Genomic DNA, 20,276 nt, shown 5'->3' on the forward strand with positions numbered 1-20,276 from the left:
CCCCGCATCGGCAGGCGGACTCCCAACCACTGCGCCACCAGGGAAGCCCACATTAACCCTTTTAACACAAAGTTCCCAATCATCTTTCACTCAGCTGGATTCTGTCATCATGCAGTTTTAGGAATGGGCTCAGGGATGCTTATTACCTGTGTTCTTTCATGTTTGAGACCAACTCTATGTACAACAATCTCAATCTGAATAATTCCATGAACCAGGTTTAGTCAGTTCAGGATGATGTTGTTATGAAAGACGAAAAAATTAGCGTTCTTTTGTCTCCTGAAAATTATGCATACATTGAATCCTCCCTGCTTCTCTTCTACATCTATTATTTCCTTTCTAAATCTTTTTATCTACCTTTTCATTCCCATACGTTTACTAGCCTGTCTCAATTTTGTCTTCTAAGTCTCTTACTATATTTGAATGCTTTCTTTGTATTGCTTCCATTTTGCCCTTCATTTTGACGATAACTTAATTTTTTCTTACACTTTATTAATGATATCACATCTTATATTCTTGTTTCACAGAGAAGAGAGCTTCATTATCTTCTCTCTCATGGTGATGTTTGGTCCAGGTCTTCAATTGCTATTTTCTGATAAGCATTTTTTGGCCATCATTTATTTTTCACATTTTTTCCTTCTTTTTTTTTTTTCTGATAATATTTTTGTATAAATTCTATACATGTTCTTTTTTGATGACTTACTCATTACTGTTTTTCTTGAACCAGCAATTCACATGAGTTTTGACATAAAAGGATAAGTAGAGTCCAAATGTGAATGTGCTTTTTTAAGCCTTTGCTTCTCCTCAGGCAACTGAAACTAGCAATGCAGCACTACACACAATAGAGAATCTGTCATTCATTCTCTTCCCTCACCAAAGTGTATGGGCACAAATACAGCTTGTCAGTGAGATTCCTAACTGAATTCTGTTTTTCTAGCTTCTCAACACATCATATTTAGTGGGGTCCAAAGAAGCATCCACCATCGGTCTGTGATCCTGTTCTCATTGCTGCTAATGAGGATTTGGTTTTGTACCTCAAGATGTACCACTTAATCTAGAGAACTGCTCTATTAGCTTTTTATTTTTGAAATCTGTAGCCACCAATATCCTCTCCTCAGTTACCCAAACCTCTCTCTGACCTTGATTGCTTATGCCAACCTTTCTTCCTATTTTGTTACATGAAGTATCAAGTATCTCCTAATTTTGTTAAAAATGAAGTTCATAGTTCTGTTTCTCCTTTTTGTTGCTTTTAGGTGAGTTCTCTGGGTTAGATCCTCCACTTAAGAAGTACCATATATGACTTCCCTGGTGGTGCAGTGGTTAAGAATCCGCCTGCCAATGCAGGGGACATGGGTTTGAGCCCTGGCCCAGGAAGATCCCACATGCCACAGAGCAACTAAGCCCATGCGCCACAACTACTGAGCCTGCACTCTACAGCCAGTGTGCTACAACTACTGAGCCCACGCACCACAACTACTGAAGCCCATGCACCTAGAGCCCGTGCTCCACAACAAGAGATGCCACCACAATGAGAAGCCCATGCACCGCAACAAAGAGTAGCCCCCGCTCGCCACAACTAGAGAAAGCCCCCACACAGCAACGAAGACCCAACGCAGCCAAAAATTAAAAAAAAAAAAAAATACCATAGGTTAGATTATCTCTGTTTTAAAAGTTTATCATCTTTTTCATCTCTTTATGTTTTCCCCTGTTTTCACTATGATTATCTCTTGATTTTATTCCATGTCAGTAATTCAGTTTTCAACTATGTACAAGTTATTTGTTATTTTTCATTTATTTATTTTACAGAAATATATTATGTAAGGTCTCAGTTTGTTTCTTTAGCTCTACAATTTTCTTGTATTTTACTGTTTTATTTTGGTTTTGAGTTCTAATTTTACTGAATTCAATCTCTATTATAGTATGAATTGCTCACAGAGACCTTTAAAATTTCAAACTGGGTTCTTTATCAGTCTTTTACATGCTATTTACTGCCCTGATTTTGCTTCCTGCAGTATGTCTGTATAACTGCCATGCTTTCTTTTTCATCTTGCTCACATTTAACTGGGTCAGCTCTGACCTGAACTTTGGTTTGATGGAGTATAGCTGAATTGTCCTCAAATTCCTTCCTACTGTGTGTGTGCGGGGATATTCTCCCCTTCTGGGTACACTTTGAGGTTTGGCGTATTAGTGTACTAGCTCATTTCCTGAAGCCTCTGCACTCACGAAGGATGGAAGGTGAGAACCCCTCTCGTGCTGTGGGAATTATATACTGGACACCCTACGCACTGGTCTCCCCTGTAAGATTAATAGGGAATACCAGGAATTTGTTGACTTTCTTTCTCTGCCCAGTAAGGATTCAAGATAGGGTGGGAAACAGACTTAAGTATCATAGCAGAAATCTTTTGCTTTTTTTTTTTTTTTTTTTTTTTGCCATCACATTTTTATGACATGAGGCTACAGGCTTTCCTTCTTACATTGTTATTGATGAATTTTTGCTGGTCTTTATTATTTTTACTGTTATTGTTCATTTAATCAGGAAAGGGAAAATTCTGTGATCTGGCTCCATTTTGCTATCTTTAACTGAAAATTCTTCTCAGTTGATGAAATATTTCTTACACAGAAAGGAATATATATAGATTCTACTCACACCTCAATTTAAGAAATACAACACTACATAACCTTTGCTGTTCTGCTTACTGCTACCCATTCACATACCACTGCCCTTGTCCTAGATATTGTCACAGCTCTGAATTTTATGTTCATCATCATCCTGATTCTATTAAAATCACTTTTGAATCCCTAAACGATATTTTATTCAGCTCTGCTTCTTTAAACTTTATAAAAGTTGTATTATACTCTTTTGACTGATGAATGTGACCATAATTAATTTATTTTCACTGCTGTATTAAATCTTATCATATAAATTGCTAATATAAACAATGTTTTTATGTATATGATATAAATGTACATACCAAAGAGTGGAATTGCTGGGTTACAGAGTATATGTATTTTCAACTTTATTAGATTTTGTCTTTTAAATTTAAACCGTTAATGCTCCTAGAATTGTTATAATCTACAATGCTACTGTTGTTACAACATTTCCACAAATATGTGGGTCTGTTTAAGGGCTATTTATTCTGTTCATCAGTCTTACTTGTCTCTATGCACCAACACTATACTGTTAGTGTTGATAACTGGGTAATACAAACCCACCCAACATGTTTTTCTTCAGGAATATTTTGAATGTTTCTCTTGTATTTAAATGCTAGAAGTGTAGAGTCAAGTTCCATTAAAAAAAAAAAAGGCATTGGGGAATTGATTGGCATTGAATTGATGCTATAGATCAATCTGGAGATGACTGAAATTTTTATGATATTGTTTTCTTATACATGAACATAATACATCTCTCGATTTATTTAGGTCATCTTTAATGTCACTTAATAGTTTTGAACTTTGTTTATCTTTTGTTAGATTTATTTGTGGGAAACTTATACTTTTACCCTACCACATAAGATATGTTTTTATAAATGATACTTTCTTGCCTGCTGTAACTGGTACAGAGAAATTCTACTGATTTTTAATATTTATATGACCTTTTATTTAAAATATAAATTAAGCTCTTATTTCTAATAATTTATATGTAGATTATCTTAATATTTTAGGTAATCATCTAATCTGTGAACAGTTACTCTTTTCTTTCTTCCTTTTCAATTCTTTACCTTTTTGTTCATTTTGTTTGTCTCATCTTGCCATGCTGACTAGGAACTTCAGCACAATGCTAAACAGAGATAGTAATGGAATTTTTAAAAAAACTTACTAGTGGCTATATCTTCTCAAATAACAGTAAATATTTTAAATATGTTCTAAATAGAAGGGACATTTCTTTACATAATTTTTAAAAAGGCAAACATTTCCTAAGCATTAATCAAATCTTTGGGGTATAACAAAGAAAGAAGGCAAGAAAACTAACCTTTTTGTAGTAAATCGGGTTTCCTGTCAAGTAGCTGAGGTGGACAAACTCCATATGTAGTGTACCAAATTCAGCAAGAATGCTGCTACCCGCAGATGCCCAGCCCCAGTTTCGCCCTACTCCACTGAATGAAAGAAAAGGTAAAAGGAGACAGGATTGGGAAAAAAATGAAACATTTTTTAATGAATACATAAATTTTAAATATATCTCTTAGAAATTATCTCAAACAATAGATTACTTATATCTAAAATTTTATTATTTTAAAATTATTGTTAATAGAATATCCACATGTTCTAAAAATCAAAACAATGTAGAAAAGTACACATTAAATATATTTCACCCCATTCTCATCTCTCTTCCCCTTACAATCCCAAATATAATCATTCATTAGCTTATGTATAAGTACAGAGATTTCTATGCATATATAAGCAATCCAAATATATATTCTTATTTTCCTCCTTTCTTAAACAAAACATAGCAAAGTATACTTACTGCTCTGTACGCCGGATTTTACTATTAAGATGTACCTCAGTAGGCATTCCATATCAGTTCATAAACAACTTTCTCATTTTATTTTTTTAATAGATGCACAGAATTCCATGACATTAATGATTTTCAACTGAAATGTCTCACCCCAGAGGCATATGAAAATGTGTGAGAGCATGTGAGTTGTTTCAAACCTTGAAGGTGCAACTTACAGTTATTGTGCTGGGGCCAAATATGTAACATGACAGTATCCTGATAAAGAACTATCCTGCCTCAAATGCTCATAGTGCCTGTATGAAAACTACTATGTTATATGAATAGACATAACTTATTTAATCAATCCTCTATAGTGGTCCTTTGGCAAATTTCTAATATTTTGCTATTATGAAAACTTTTATAGTGAATAATCTTGTGTACATTTCATTTGTGCAGATATATGTCTAGGATATCTTCTTATTTTTTCTTTTTTTTTAGCCTGCCTTATAAATTTCTATTGGAAGCCAAACTATATAAATGAAAAAGTGTAGACTTTTTGGATGTTATCTTCCTTCTCAGAAGGTTAAGTTTCCTCTCAAACATAAGTTGAGTATAGGCAGATTACCTTGGTTTTAGGCTTTGTTAAGGGTAGTCTATTTCAGTTTTACCTCTCCCTCTAGGAAGTGGCCCTCTGGGATCTCAGCTGAAAGCCTGGGGTGTTTATCAAGGGCCCTTCACCTTGGCAGCTTTAAACACTAACCTCTGTCTCCCCAGTACCATGTACTTGTTAAACTTTCCCCTTTTTATCTACTTGTATACTGGCAATTCAATTTGATATGTTTTATTTATGTGTTGAGAAAACATTAAAATAGATATCAGGGTATATCACTACCTTGCTGAAAGTTCATTAATTTTTTGGTGCTATTTTTATATTGTTTTTGAAATTATAATAGGCAAATGCCAGTAACATATTTTTTTGAAGCCAGACATGAGAATCAAGGAAGAAATATGGATACAGTAACTATGTAGGACCGTCATTCATTTCACATATATTAAGTGCCTACTATTATCTGGGACATATAGTAGTGAACCTGACATATAACATTCCTGTTCCCATAATAAGTAAGACCATTTTAATAGTGATAATTGTTAAGAAGAAAATTAAATAGAGTGGTAGAATACTGAGTACTAGTGATGGAAAATGAGTTCGAAGACTTTATGTATAATGTTCAAAGAGTTTCTAAAATGACACAATTTAAACTGAGACCTGAATGATGAGAAGGAGCTAGTGATGAACAGATACGAAAGAAGAGAATTCCCAGCAGAGGAAATAGCAAACGCAATGGCCCTGAGGAAAAAGTTGGCTAGTGTGGCTGGAGCTCAGGAAGGGGAAGTGAATGATACAGAATGAGGTTAGAAAGCTAGGTAAAATCCAGACTGTGCAGAAATTCTGTAGGCTATGGTGAAATTTAAAGTTTTTTTATTTTAAGTATGATGGAACATCATGGAGAATTTTAAGGAATGTAACATAATATTTAAAGAATAAAGCATACCATTTAGAAAGATTACCTAGGCATCAGCATGGCGAATGGATTATAGCAAAGTCAAGTATAAACACAAAACCCCATTTCCATGTAAAAACTTCTGTGCCGAAGTCCCAAATGAAAGTTTCATTCATAGTGCATTTAAACCTCTCAAAATACTAAATTCTAAACAAGGTTTTTCACTTTTTATTTTACAGACAGCCTCAAAGGGCCCTCCACCTTGGCAGGCATAAACACTAACCTCTGTCTTGCCAGTACCATGTAGCTGTTAAATTAGCTTCCAAATGCTGTTATCTAGTTTTTTTGAGTCCCCGTGCATGGGCAGGTATAGAATCAGCCAACAATTTGAGGAAAATTTGTACATAAATTTTGGGGCTTTTCCTCTGCAATTCCTTCCTGTCTTGAGACACTTGTCCCTCCTATCTCAGCCATTCTAGCAGCTCCAAGACCTCACCATAGTCTTCTTTGCCCTAAATGACCACTACTTTAGGCTTGACTTCAATTGCCCTGCACCATAATTTAGAATATGCCCTCGGGGGTAAAGCCAGTGTTTCTACAGAGATGACCTTCTCTTAGGATCACAGCCCCTTGGGTCCTCCCTTAGTTAGTTGCTCTCTAATCCCTTCAAAGCATCTTGCTGACCTTTTATGATTGTTTTCAGTGGGAGAGTTAACCTGATATAAATTATTCCATGGCTGGAACTGGAAGTCTAGATTAATTATTCAAGTAGCAGAGTTCACAGGTTATTCCTACTAGAACTCTAAACCATTCTCTAAGGTCTTTTCTACTTTTAGGAGGAAGTAAAAAATATAAATCTTTCTCTCATAGAAGGATTGATGTTATTGGTTTTAGATCTTTTAGCACTAGCTGACTTTTTAAACTCTGTATCACCTAGATAAATATTAAATTAGATAAGTCAAATGACAAGTATGGAATAATTATGAGCTTTTTTAGACACAAGAACCATATCTTAGAATTACCACTAAAGTGTAAGCAGAATAGAGTAATACATGATTTGGTAGAGGAGCTGAAATAGATATAGAAGATAAGGATAATAATCTTAACTACTGATGCAGCACATAGGCTCCTAGTCCTGCCATTAATTAACTGTAGGACCTTGAGCAAGATATTTGCCTTCTCTGACCCAGGAGTCCCACTCCTGGGCATATACCTAGAGAAAACCATAATTCCAAAAGATACATGCACCCCAGTGTTCACTGCAGCATTATTTACAATAGCCAGGACATAGGAGCAACCTAAATGTCCATCAACAGAGGAATGGATAAAGAAGATGTGGTACATATATACAATGGAATATTACTCAGTCTTAAAAAGGAATGAAATTGTGCCATTGGCAGAGACATGGATAGACCTAGAGACTGTCATACAGAGTGAAGTCAGAAAGAGAAAAACAAATATCATATATTAACGCACATATGTGGAATTGAGAAAAATGAACCTATTTGCAAAGCAGAAACAGAGACACAGATGTAGAGAACAAATGTATGGACACCAAGTGGGGGAGGGTAGGATGGACTGGGAGATTGGGATTGACATGTGTACACTACTATGTATGAAGTAGATGGCTGGTGAGTACCTACTGTATAGCACAGGGGAAGAAAAAAAAAGAAGGTACCATGTTTGCAGGACATATATTAAGTTAACCTTAAAAATGCATTCCAATATACATTAGGTGCAGACAAATACTGTTTGATTCCACTTATATGAGGTACCTAGAAAAGTCAAATTCATAGAGTCAGAAAGTATACTGGTAGATGTCAGGGGCCAGGGGTGGGGATTGGGGAGGGGGAATGGGGAGTTAGTGTTTAAGAGGGACAGAGTTTCAGTTTAGGAAGGTGAAAAATTCGGGAGATGGATGATAGAGAGAGTTGCACAACAATGTGAATGTACTTAGTGCCACTGAACTATACATGATGGCTGTAAAAGTACTTTCTAACACAAGCCAGTAAAACCTCAATAAATATTTACTGTTTTTATAATTAGCGGTCAATGACCCTCACAAAAAAAAAAAAAAATAGTGGACAATCGCACCGGTGCCAATTGAAATGCCCTTGTCCATTCACTCAAAAAATATAACTCTTGTGGTTTTTTTTTTTTCGAGTTGCACAACAATGTGAATGTACTTAGTGCCACTGAACTATACAGTTAAATATGGTTAAAATAGTTATGTTTTTTATTATGTGACTTTTACCACAATAAAAAAAAAGATATTTGCTTTCTGTGAGACTCAGTTTCCTTATCCATAATGTGAGAATTCATGATACCTAGTTCACATGGTTGTTAGGAAATTAAATGACATTTAAGATTGTGGTAACACCTCACAAAGAGCCTAGTAAGAAGAGTATCTAATGAGTTTTTGAATAATTTTATTCTAAGTTATTTTAACAGTTTATCTAGAAAAAAAAAACTTCCTCAATCTGATAAAGGCAATTGATTAAAAAATCTACAGCCAACATCATATTTGATGATTTTTTTTAAAAAGCAGTATTATAAAAACATTTTATGGAAATCCAGAAGACTATAAAACATAGGTGAAGACAATCTTTTTAACCAAGATTGAAAACCCCGAAGTTATAAAAGATATATTTGAATATATAAACATCTAAAACTTAGGAATGAAAAATTATTATAAATAAAGATAACAAACAAGTAGTAGAACAGGGAAGAAAGAAATAATTCTATAATCTACAAGGCTCTTTTATAAACTAACTAGAAAAAGACAAACAATCCAATCAACACTAGGAACAGACAATTCACAAAAAACAAATTTAGATGTTCAACAAATTTATGAAAAGATGCTCAAATTCGCTAAGCAGAAAATACAAATGAAAATAACAATAGTAACACTTTATAGCCATCAGTCTCTTGAAAATTAAATAGAACATACACTTGTAGACATTTTGGTACTCTCACACATGGGTGATGGAAATATGATGACCTACAGCCTTTTGGAAAACATCTGGGGTGTAACTACTAAATTTAAAAATACATATATGCTTTGATCCAGCAATTCCACACTTGGGAATCTATCCCACAAAGATAAAAGAGACATATGCCCTTTGATACAGCAATCATATTCCTAAGAATCATTTTCACAGAAAATTCCCCACTAAACAAGGACACATATAACAGGATGCTATTGTAACAATGTTTATGGTAGCAAAATAATGGAAATAAACTAATACCACTGAATGGCATGATTAAACAAATTATGATATAACCTGTGTATTATAATATATCCTATATTCCACTATGTGTCATCACAAAGATTGATTTAAAGTTCTGTGGCATGACCTGGAAGAGTATTTCCATGAGATTTTGTTGAGTGAGAAAAATAAGAAGTAGAAAAGCAAGTATCCAAACAAACCATAAAAAATTTTAAAAGCTCCACCAGTATCTATGTTTGTGCTTCTGTATGCTATATATCATATTGTAGGAGATAAATAATGTTAGATTATTAACATGAGTTGGCTTTCAGACAGCAAGATTGGAAGAAAGTCTGTTTGTGAGACACATGTAGAACTCAATCAAAAACAAAAACAAAAACCTTTAAAAAATAGGTAAATAATTACATCTGTGATCTATAAACCCAAGTAAAATATGTATGTGTATGAATATATACAAAGAAACAACATGAAAATTAAACTTATGTTCAAGACATGGTCCTTGAAAACCCTTCTATTTTCATCTCAATCTAAGTTTGAAGTTCTGCAATGCTGGATTTTTCGGTTATTTTCTATATAGACAAATAATAATAATATCCTGCAGTCTTTCTGCATCTCAGACTTAAATTGTAAGCTAAATAAGTTAAGATTCTTATTATCTAAGAAAGTTATATATCACTCTGACAATGCTACTGAAGGAAACATCAGAAAATCTATCATGAAACTAAGGACAGAGAACAGGTATGTGACCACATCCTTTTGTGGAGGTTGGTCTGGAACTCTAGCTAGCTTTTTCCTAACAAACAGGGAGTTTACATTATATATATTGCATGACATCAAAGAATAGTAAAGTTAGATGTCATGTTCAGTATTAAATACTGATTTCTCAGTGAAAATTAAAACTTTATAAAGTTCTCCATTAGAAAGAAATGACTAAAATAGATTAGTTTTCCCAAATAAAGCTGTCACAGAATCATGCCTCACTTTGAACTTCAACAGTGTAAATACCATAAAAAGGACCCTATAGTCAACGTCAGGAATTATGTCTTCCCTTATCATCAGTAAGATGTTCAGCAATAGGAAGCCCTGATTTTAAGGTACACTGTGTTCCATTTTGACTTAGAAAAAGATCAACACGTCATGTACATAACATAAAACAAAAGAGGGAAAGCACTTTGAATCCATTACAGCACTAAATGGAAATGAATAAGAAAATCATAAAGAAACTATTTTGTAAGAGACAGAAAACTAGACTTAGAGAAACAAGCAGTAGAAACTGGAATACGGTTACGGCAAGCGAACTGTTTCAAAGTAAAGAACATATTTTAAAAATCAGACAATGTTTTACAGAAATATGCTTCTGTACATATGAAGAGAAAAACAGTTTAAGTCTTAAAAAGTATGGTGGGGGCTGATCATTAGAAATTTCTAATACCTTTTTAAAGGGTCAAAAAATCAGTTAATCTAATTTATTTAGAACAGGAATAACCACATAAAAATAGAATTTACCTTTTCAGATTCACCATTGCCCAAGGAATCCCCGTAGGTGTGTTAAAGGCAGGAAGGAGTTTCTCAGCCAATTGGACTGCTTTAATCTTGAATATCTGAGATAAAAACATGAACATTCATAAATTATGAAATTACTGTTGTCAATAATATTTCCTGGTCTCTTATAGGATGCACACCACAATGTACTGGATACATGAAAGTACGAGAGAAAAAAATGGCATCTCTTTTGGTACCACAGAGCATACAGCAATCAGAGAAAATGGTTGTAAAGTGGATGGATACTGAGGAAAAAGTTACCCAACGCGAAATGGTCAGAAACTGCAATTAACTGAAAGGGAAGGACATGGTTTTGGTGTTGATATTATCTGTATTTTCAACTGGCAAAAAAGTCTGAGAGAAAACACTAGGCTATGAAATCTTCATCCATGGTATACAAGCTTAGTACAAATATTAAAAACAAAAGAAAGAGATGCAACCCAATATGGATAAATGCCCCTGAATTACTATAAGCTTGTTAATATCTCAACATTCTCCATTAAGGTTCAGCCACATTTATTAAAAGAAAAGAAAATGTTTATGTTCACATTCCAAGTTTATTTTATGAGTTATAAATGCTTCACCCCTTGGTCCCAGCTGCTGCTTTTTTTGGTACATAAAACAATAAACTGACTAAATATCAATGGCTCTCAAACTTTCAAAACCATGTACTATTACCAAGACATATATAATAAGATTTCTAATATTCTTAGCATATACCAACAAATTTGTGTACCTCATTTTGGAGACTACTGACTTATAGAGACTCAAAACTGAGATTAGGTCATAATACTCTACCAGGAAAAGTGGCGTGTTCTTCTATATGCCCCAAATCTATCCTCTCTCAAATTAATTTCAAATTCATTGGACATTTAAGGTTCCATCTTTTCATTGCAGTCAAGTATTTTTGTTAAAATATTATTAGATTTTTCAAATAAGTAAGTAGTTGAAAGCCAGGACTAGATCAAAGTTCTAAGTTGACATTATATTAACAAAGCATACCAACATTATTGGGGGTATAAATTAGAGAGGAGTATGTGCAAGTAGACAAAGCAATATGATGTTAAGATGTTTTGCAAGGTTCCTTAAATAAGGAAAAACTCAGCAGAACTTTTAATTAGATATTCTCATATATTTACAATTTACCATTTCCGTGAATACTTACTTTAACACAAAAATACCAGTGAAAAATGTAACAATTTAAGGTAAAAGTTTTAATAATTTTCTCATATTCATTCCATTAATTCAGAAAAGCAAATGGAAAACTCAGTTCTCTCTGTATTAACATTTATGTTAGTAAAGAGAAATTACATTATACAGCAAAGAGTATTGCTTCTTTACCTCATGCTTTACCATGAGGACAAAGGGACTAAGTTCTTATCTAAGAACTAATATTAATGCTATGTATTTGTTAATCACATATTTTTGTATCACATCTTTTACATATAAAACTAATATTCAAAATGGTAAATTAACTTATAAACATAAGCTTTTTCTAAATAGAAAGCATTCTCATTTCACTTCCAGAAGTAATTAGCGACACATTTTCTAATTTTCAACTTCCTATGGCAGTTAACATATATAGTAACCAATTATAGTACACGACCCAAAAAGAAAACACCACCCTCATGTCATTGAGAAAAAACTCCTTATATAGAATTCTTGATTTATTCAGGAATATACAAAATCTTTAATGGTAAATATACCACAGCCTTACACTCCTTATTTGCAGAAACATAGTTTGGCAGACAACAGCAGTAGCTAATTTAAAACAAATTAGTTAGTATGCAATGCAGGCAAATAATATAAAATCCAAAAAGTATCAAAGTAAAACATAAGTCCCTTTTCCAGTCCTAGCCCTTGACCACACAGTTCCTTCTATTGATACAATGCAAATAGCTATCGATTTCTCAAATATCTAGTAAATACTTTGTGCTAAATCAGTTCTATGGTATACATGGCTCCTAGCATGTCACATCAAATCCTCATTTTCCATTTCTCAGAAATAGAAATTCTATTACAGTTTATACACACATGTCTTTGTCTTTCTGTCTTTCAAACACAGAATATCATATACTCTATGCTCAACTTGCTTCTTTCATTTATTGTACCTTGGAGATCTTTCCAAATCATTCCACATCCTTCTCTTTAGTGGCTACAGAATTTCCCCTGTATAGATCATACTGTAATTTATTTAGTCAGTCTCCTATTGCTAGACGTATGTTTCCAAACTATGTGACTCTGTATGATAAATTCCAAGAGTGGAATTACTGAATCTATGGGTACATTTATTTGTAATTTTAGTAGTTAATGCCAATTTGCTCTCTACACATTTCACAAATTTATATTTCTACCAGAATTTATGACCAGCTGTTTCCCTCTATTTTTGTTAACATAAAAGTTGTCAAACTTTTGATTGCTGCTAATCTGATAACTGAAAAAGGATGCTCCATTGTCATTTTTATTTTCATTTTTTAAATTATGAACGTGGTAGATACTCAACACTCACTCAAATCTTTCAAGCATACCTTCATACATTGCAGAGGAAGGATAACTATACATAACATTTCCCAGACTCCACTCCAGCTAAAGTTCGAGACAAGGCCTAGGCATTGCTGAGTATACATAAATATGCAATATTTGGAAGGAAGAAGTAAATAATCTGAAGCAGTGATCTTTCAAGCACAGTGGTGACAGTGTCTGATTCTTCTGTGGTAGGTCTGACAGAAGCTCCAGTGACTGGTGCCTAGCTTCAAAGATAACATGTGGGCAACAGAGGAAATGGAGCTGGATCATACCATGAAAGCCACATGGTATGCTTGAGCATTTCTCCCGCCTGCATGTTTCCAAGCTATATAACAAAAATATCTGATTTCATGGCCCTCACAAAGATTCTGTTAGCTGGTCAGTACCCTCTAATAAATCACTAGATCAAACAGATTGTTTTCTGCAACTAGGACTCTTGACTAATAAGATGATGAAAGTGAATCAATTATTTACATGTTTAAGAGCTTCAACAACACTTAAATGAAGATTTCCAAAACATTTATTTATAGAAAAAAATCTTTTATATATTCATTGTCCATGATGTAAAATCTCCCAGTTATTTTTACCAGAACAAATTGTAAGTAATGGAACTATCCTAAAACTGGTCTTAGGTTTAGAAAAATTAGGACTGGAAGAATTACCTAGGTCTGGAAGAATTGGAAGAAATGGGATTAAACAGGTAAAATGTGGCAAGACTATGCAGAGCTTTAAAACATAAGCAATGAAACTTAGGGTAACACAACAGATGACACAGAAGCACTGTAGATTCTTGAGGAGGGAAGTGATATTAGAATCCATGTACACTTTTAGTTGTTCTTTTTTAATTGGAGTATTTACTAAAGTAATAATCTGTTTTCAACCTAGTAGAGTTAGAATGTAAAATAGAAGTCAAGAGTTCATAACACTCAAATGAGTTCCCATCTCATTCAGAGTAAAAGCCACAGCTCGTTAAAAGGCTACAAAACATTTTTTTTCCAAATAAATCTATTACTTCTGTGGCCTCACTCCCTTTCTCCCTGCTCCAGTAACCTTCTTCAGCCCCACTAACCTCTTTTGTTATTCTCTGAGAATGCCAGTTATGCTTTTTCTTCACTAACTTTAACTTTCATTTGCTGTTCCTTTCAACTAAATGCTCTTATAAACGAAATCCTCAAGGCTCTCTCCTATCTCCTGCAGCTCTTTACACAAATGTTATGTTCACATGCACTCCCTGATCATCCTATTTGAAATTAAAAACCCCTTATCCCCTTCCATGCTTTATTTTTCTCCTGAGCACTTATCACTAACAGTGTATATATGTGTATGTAAGTGTGTATATACACACACTCTCTCTCCCATATATACCTTGTTTATTGCCTTTTAGACTCACAGCAGAATGTAAGCCATGGTTGAACAGGAATTTTTTTCTTGTATTCACTGTTGTATTCTTAGTACCTAAAAGAGCGCCTAGTGTATTCAACATGCTCAACAAGTGTTGAATGAATTAATTTAAGAAGCCAAAGTGTACTCGATTTAAAGTAAACAAGTAAATTATCTTCTCTCTCCTCCATACCAACCCCATCTCCCTGAGATATTCAATGTTAATATATAAAAGTTTTAATGATGATGATGATGATGATGATAATGGCAAGCACACACATTAATCCATTTAATCCCCACAACAACCCAATGAGGTAAGTATTATTGTTACTTCCATTTTACAGGGTTGAAACTGAGGTATAAAACAGAGAAGTTAACTTGCCCAAGGTCATACAGTGGTAAGTCTGAATTTAAACCCAGGCAGTGCAGCTCAAGTTCATGTACTTGCTTTACCATTTCATTACACTAGATATAAATACAGATATAGACATAGACATATTTTATACTGTGCATTATTTAATCATAATTTTATAGTCAATAATTCTTTAAAATGTTTATTAATTTATTGCACAACTCTGTCCTCCCTCTTGAATGATCATTTGGCTAATATAAAATTCTGCACTGGCAGTTATTTTATCTCAGCAGTATAAAGATATTATTCCAATGTCTTCTGGCATCTATTGCTGTGGAGAACTCTGCTGTTAGCTGTCATTCTTTTGTAAGTAATCAGCCCTTTTTCTTTGGTAGCTTTTAGTATTTCCTCCTTATTCTTGATATTTTTTCAAATATTGATTCTCTATTATTTATTCCATTAAACTCATCTGAGACTCCTAATAAACATTAATTTTTCTCAATCTATTTTATATCTCTCAACTCTTTTTCTTATTCCCCCTTTGGCTCTCTATACTGCGTTCTAGATGAATTTTCATTATCACTATGAACAGGGGCACCCTTAAAGGCTAGACAGGTGTTCCTTAGGACCAAGTGAGGAATACTACAAAACTGCTGGTTAACACAGAGGTAGAAACACATCTCCCACTCATAATGAGCCTGCAAACAATATTTCGTAACTCATGATGAAATCTAAGATTTTATTCTACTTGCTAACAAGTTAGCCTGCCACAGTTTCATGAATATTGGCAGAAGACAGAAGACTACTGTGTCAGAGATAAAAAGACTACATTATTCATGGCAAAGTAGCAGCCAAATTTACTTCCATTGGTCGTACACGTCCCACCCTTACCCCCACCTAAGTCGCAGAGAGATGACCCAAAGGGCCCATGATGGATTCGTGCACATACAGTGGGTTGCCTTACAGAAGAACACTGAGTTTGGAGAATCTCTTTTATACTAAGTGAAAGCAAGCCTATTTGTCCAGGGTAAGACATTAATTCAGCCCTGTAAGCATAAGCCTGATGACCCGGGAAAAGAGCAGTCAGGGGCTTATATTCTTGGTATTTCCAGCAAAAGTGTGCAGAGATGCTCAGGCCCCATAGTGGATGGCTTTCCTGAACCTTCCACGTCAGCAGTAACAGAAGCGCCTTCCTGTAGCAGCAGCTGAATCCACTTTGCAGTTTTTCCAATACTTGCAGAACCAGCTTCATCACCCTCAATCCTCACTCCAAAGACACCTGCCAGCACATTTTCATCAGAGGTCTGAGTTTCAGCTATGTAGATCCCTTCCTCTGAAGTTTCGAAGTTTCAGTAATTAAAACCTCTTGCCCATATTCCCTCAGCCATGGCTGCTTCCTGTAGGAGCCACCTCCATGATACCTTAGAGTATTCTTTTTAATCTAGCACTTTCCTAGTTAACTTTATACCCAGTTAATAACTCTTTATATGAAATTCTCTCTGTTCAAATAACTGGCATGGTTTCTGTCTCTTATAAATCAAATCCTGACTGATAAATAAATAATCCATATTTTCTTATTACCTATTATTAAATATTTGCTTATTTAAAACAGGAAAAGGAAAAAAAATTTAAATCACACCAGTTCCTCTATTCTGAACTAAATACTATTAAATATTTTGATATATTACCATCCTCTTTTTTTCTGTACAAACATACAATTTTTAAGTAATTGCATTTTTATTCTTTCATTTCCTGCTACTAACATAGTATCGTAAGTACCTTTCCAATTTTTACATAACTGCCTAATTTACTGTATCCATTTCCTCTCCTACCACTCATTACTCCACCTATTTCAACCTAGTTTCTGCTCCCATCATTTTACTTAAAGGGATCTTGCTAAGGATTAGCCACACATTTGAGCAAAGAGCATTTTCAGACATTATTGACCAGTTCCTCCTTAAAATACTTCCCTTGTATTCAATAATACTACAATCTCCCTGCCTCCTTCATTGACTCATCCTCCTCATACTTAACCTTTAATGTTGTGCTTCTTGAGGGTTGATTCTAGGTCTCCTCTTCCTTTTCTAAATTGTCTCCCTGAGCAAGTTCATGTGTGCCTGTTTTCAATTATCAGCAAAGCAAATGACTCCCAAATTTATATCACCAGTCAACACCTCTCCGGTGAGTACCAGATCCATTACATCTGTCTACTACTTATTTCTACTTAAATATAGCAAAATCCCCTCAAATTCAAAACACCTGAAACAAACTGATGAGATTCCCCTCCCAATCCAGTATTCTTAAAGTTTTCAATATCTAGTAACTGCCCCACCATCAGTCTAGTACCAAAACCCAGAAAACGGGAGGCGGGACCAACTCCTCCTTCTGCCTCATTTCCCCCTGCAAAATATCACCCAATCCTTTTGAATTTATCTTCCTTGATATCATTTATCTCTCTCATCTCTACAACCCATCCTAGTCCAAGTTGCTATTATTATTTGCCCCAAATACTGCAATGGCTAACTGACTGGATGAATGGAAACACACACACACACACACACACACACACACACACACACACACACACAAGCTATTGGTCTATAACTTGCTTTTGTCACTAAATATATCAAGCCTATGTTTACTGGTTGAAATATATCAAACTTATGTTCATAGTTGTACAGTATTCTATAGTAGTAGATGTATCAATTTATTCAACCATGCCCCCAGATGAATATTCAGGTCTTCACAAGCACTGGCCTACTACATGTTTTCAAACATTGGATACTATAAACACTAATGCAATGAAAAAATCCTTCTGAGTATACCTTATGTATCTACGTTGTTACTTTTAGATAATACATTCCTAGAAGTGGGTTAGTGGGTCAGAGAATTTTAAATTTTAAATGTTCACTTGACACAAGCTAAATCATTTTCCAAAAAGTTTGTATTGTTTGTATTCTCTCCAACAGCATATCAAACATTTGTTAAAATTTAAATGTATTTAATTAGATACTATACATTTAAAGTGGGTACATTTTATTGTATATAAATTAACTTCATTCAATAGAGTTGCTTAAAATAAACAAACTTTGAACTTTTAAGTTCTTTACCAGGCAGAGAATGTGGAAGGGTGAGAGTCTATTTCAGGCAGAAAATTATGGTATAGCTTGATAAACATAGGGAAATAAAACAAAGTGGTCTAAATACACAGTTTCATGCATGCAAATTTGGGGCTTCTCCTCTGTGGCTCCCTCCTGTCCTGGATTTTACCCCTAAATCTCTAGCACCTGTGGTAGCCCTAAACTCTGTCTTCTGACATGATTTTAAACAGGATTTTTTTACCTTCTCTTTCTGATATTTCACTGTTAGTGTAAAGAAATGCAATAGATTTCTGTATATTAATCTTGTATCCTGCTGCCTTGCTGAATTCATTTATTAGTTCTAATAGTTTTTGTGTGGATACTTCAGGGTTCTCTACAGAGTATCATGTCACCTGCATATAATGACAATTTTACCTCTTTCCTTCCAATTTGGATACATTTTGTTTCTTTTTCTTGTCTGACTGCTGTGGCTAGGACTTCCAATACTATGTTGAATAGAAGTGGTGAGAGTGGGCATCCTTGTCTTGTTCCAGCATTTAGCAGGAAGGCTTTCAGCTTTTTGCCATTGAGTATTATGTTGACTGTGGCTTTGTCATAAATGGCTTTTATTATGTTGAGATATGTTCCCTCTATACTCATTTTGGTGAGAGTTTTTATCATGAATGGATGTTGAATTTTATCAAATGCTTTTTCTGCAACTACTGGGATGATCATGTGGTAAACTCTAACTTCTGATCAAACCAGTAATCATAATCATAATCAACTGTGAATTTGTATTAGTACTGTGACTTTAAACATGTATGAATGTATACAAATGTGTAGATGAACTGACACATTTAAGATGAAATGTTGGAGAGTATATTTAAAATGGTATCTAGGTCAGCAAGGCTTAGTGGAATGTTTTATCCAATTACCAACACATCTACAGAAAATGCAGAGGTCGAATTTTCAATGGAAATTGCAGTAACTTCCGAAGCAAAAATAAAATGAAAATTAGTGCAATAAGGACAATAATGGCTAATATTTAAGTCAGGAAAAATTAACACTGTAACTTTTTTTTTTTTTAATTCAGAACTTTAGGGCAAAAAAGGGACACTCTATTTGCCTTAGAAAATACCCCTGGGACTTGCCTGGTGGCACAGTGGATAGGAATCTGCCTGCCAATGCAGGGGACATGGGCTCGATCCCTGGTCCAGGAGGATCCCACATGCCACAGAGCAACTAAGCCCATGCACCACAACTACTGAGCCTACACGCCACAACTACTGAAGCCCGCATGCCTAGAGCCCGTGCTCCGCAACAAGAGAAGCCACTGCAATGAGATGGCCGCGCACCGCAACAAAGAGTAGCTCCCGCTCGTCACAACTAGAAAAAGCCCATGCAGAGCAACGAAGACCCAACGCAGCCAAAAGCAAAAAAAAATCCCTGAACTTATTCAGAAATGATCTTACCTACAGGCAATGAAGTATACAATTGTGTTTTAGCAAAGAAAAAGTTTGCTGTTGTTGTTTCTTTTATTTTGTGTTTATATTCTGTGAAATGTATTAAACTCTACAATAACCATTTCTCTACTTTATGACAGATTTCAGATGCATTTATCCACATAAATTACATTGTTATCTTACTCAGGAAGGGATGCCACTTTGATAACTGTTAAAAAATGAGAAAATACTGTAAAAGAAATGTCATATATTTGAGGCTCAAGTAAACATAATAAATCATCAAGATTTTTAAACTTTAAATATTTAAAATAAACAGCCTTGTTCTGAGAAAATATTATAAAGATTCACATTTATAACATTAATAAATCACAGGACAGAGGAACACTTTGTTAGGATGGCATATAACCCTCATTTGGTTCCCCATACCAGAACAGTGAATGCATGTAAAATGTTCTTTATTCTAGTTACACTCTATCTAAATATAAGAAAGGCATTTTGCCATGTTATAAATTATAGTTAATTTTCTGTCTTATGTGAGACATAGGAATTTATTGGCTATCCAGTGTTAGAATAATCTTATATTCAGTGTTTTATTTATTTTTAGCAGATTTTGGGGATTTATTTTTGGTTTCCTGGAATAGATATGGATCAGAGCTTTCAATGTAAAATGATCAAGTAGAAAAGTAAAATGGTCAGTGAAATCTGACTGTATGAGAAAGTCAGAAAAGTAAAATGTTCTCTCTACTTTTTAGTAGAGTAGACTCTATCCTAA

At 34.3% G+C, this 20,276-nt stretch overlaps 1 protein-coding gene across 1 annotated transcript in view; it reads right to left on the reverse strand.

The window, feature by feature from the left end:
- Nucleotides 1-20,276, reverse strand: part of MAN1A2 (mannosidase alpha class 1A member 2) — a 193,939-nt gene that overhangs the window by 72,990 nt on the left and 100,673 nt on the right. Inside the window, exons 6-7 of the mRNA XM_024119601.3 lie at nt 10,668-10,762; nt 3,968-4,091 (exon numbers count right to left, since the gene is read on the reverse strand). Coding sequence (XP_023975369.1) covers nt 3,968-4,091; nt 10,668-10,762 — 219 coding nt within the window. The remainder of the gene's footprint in view (nt 1-3,967; nt 4,092-10,667; nt 10,763-20,276) is intronic.

Source organism: Physeter macrocephalus, chromosome 4 (genome assembly GCF_002837175.3).
Source record: "Physeter macrocephalus isolate SW-GA chromosome 4, ASM283717v5, whole genome shotgun sequence".
In the NCBI taxonomy this organism is placed as follows: Eukaryota; Metazoa; Chordata; class Mammalia; order Artiodactyla; family Physeteridae; genus Physeter; species Physeter macrocephalus.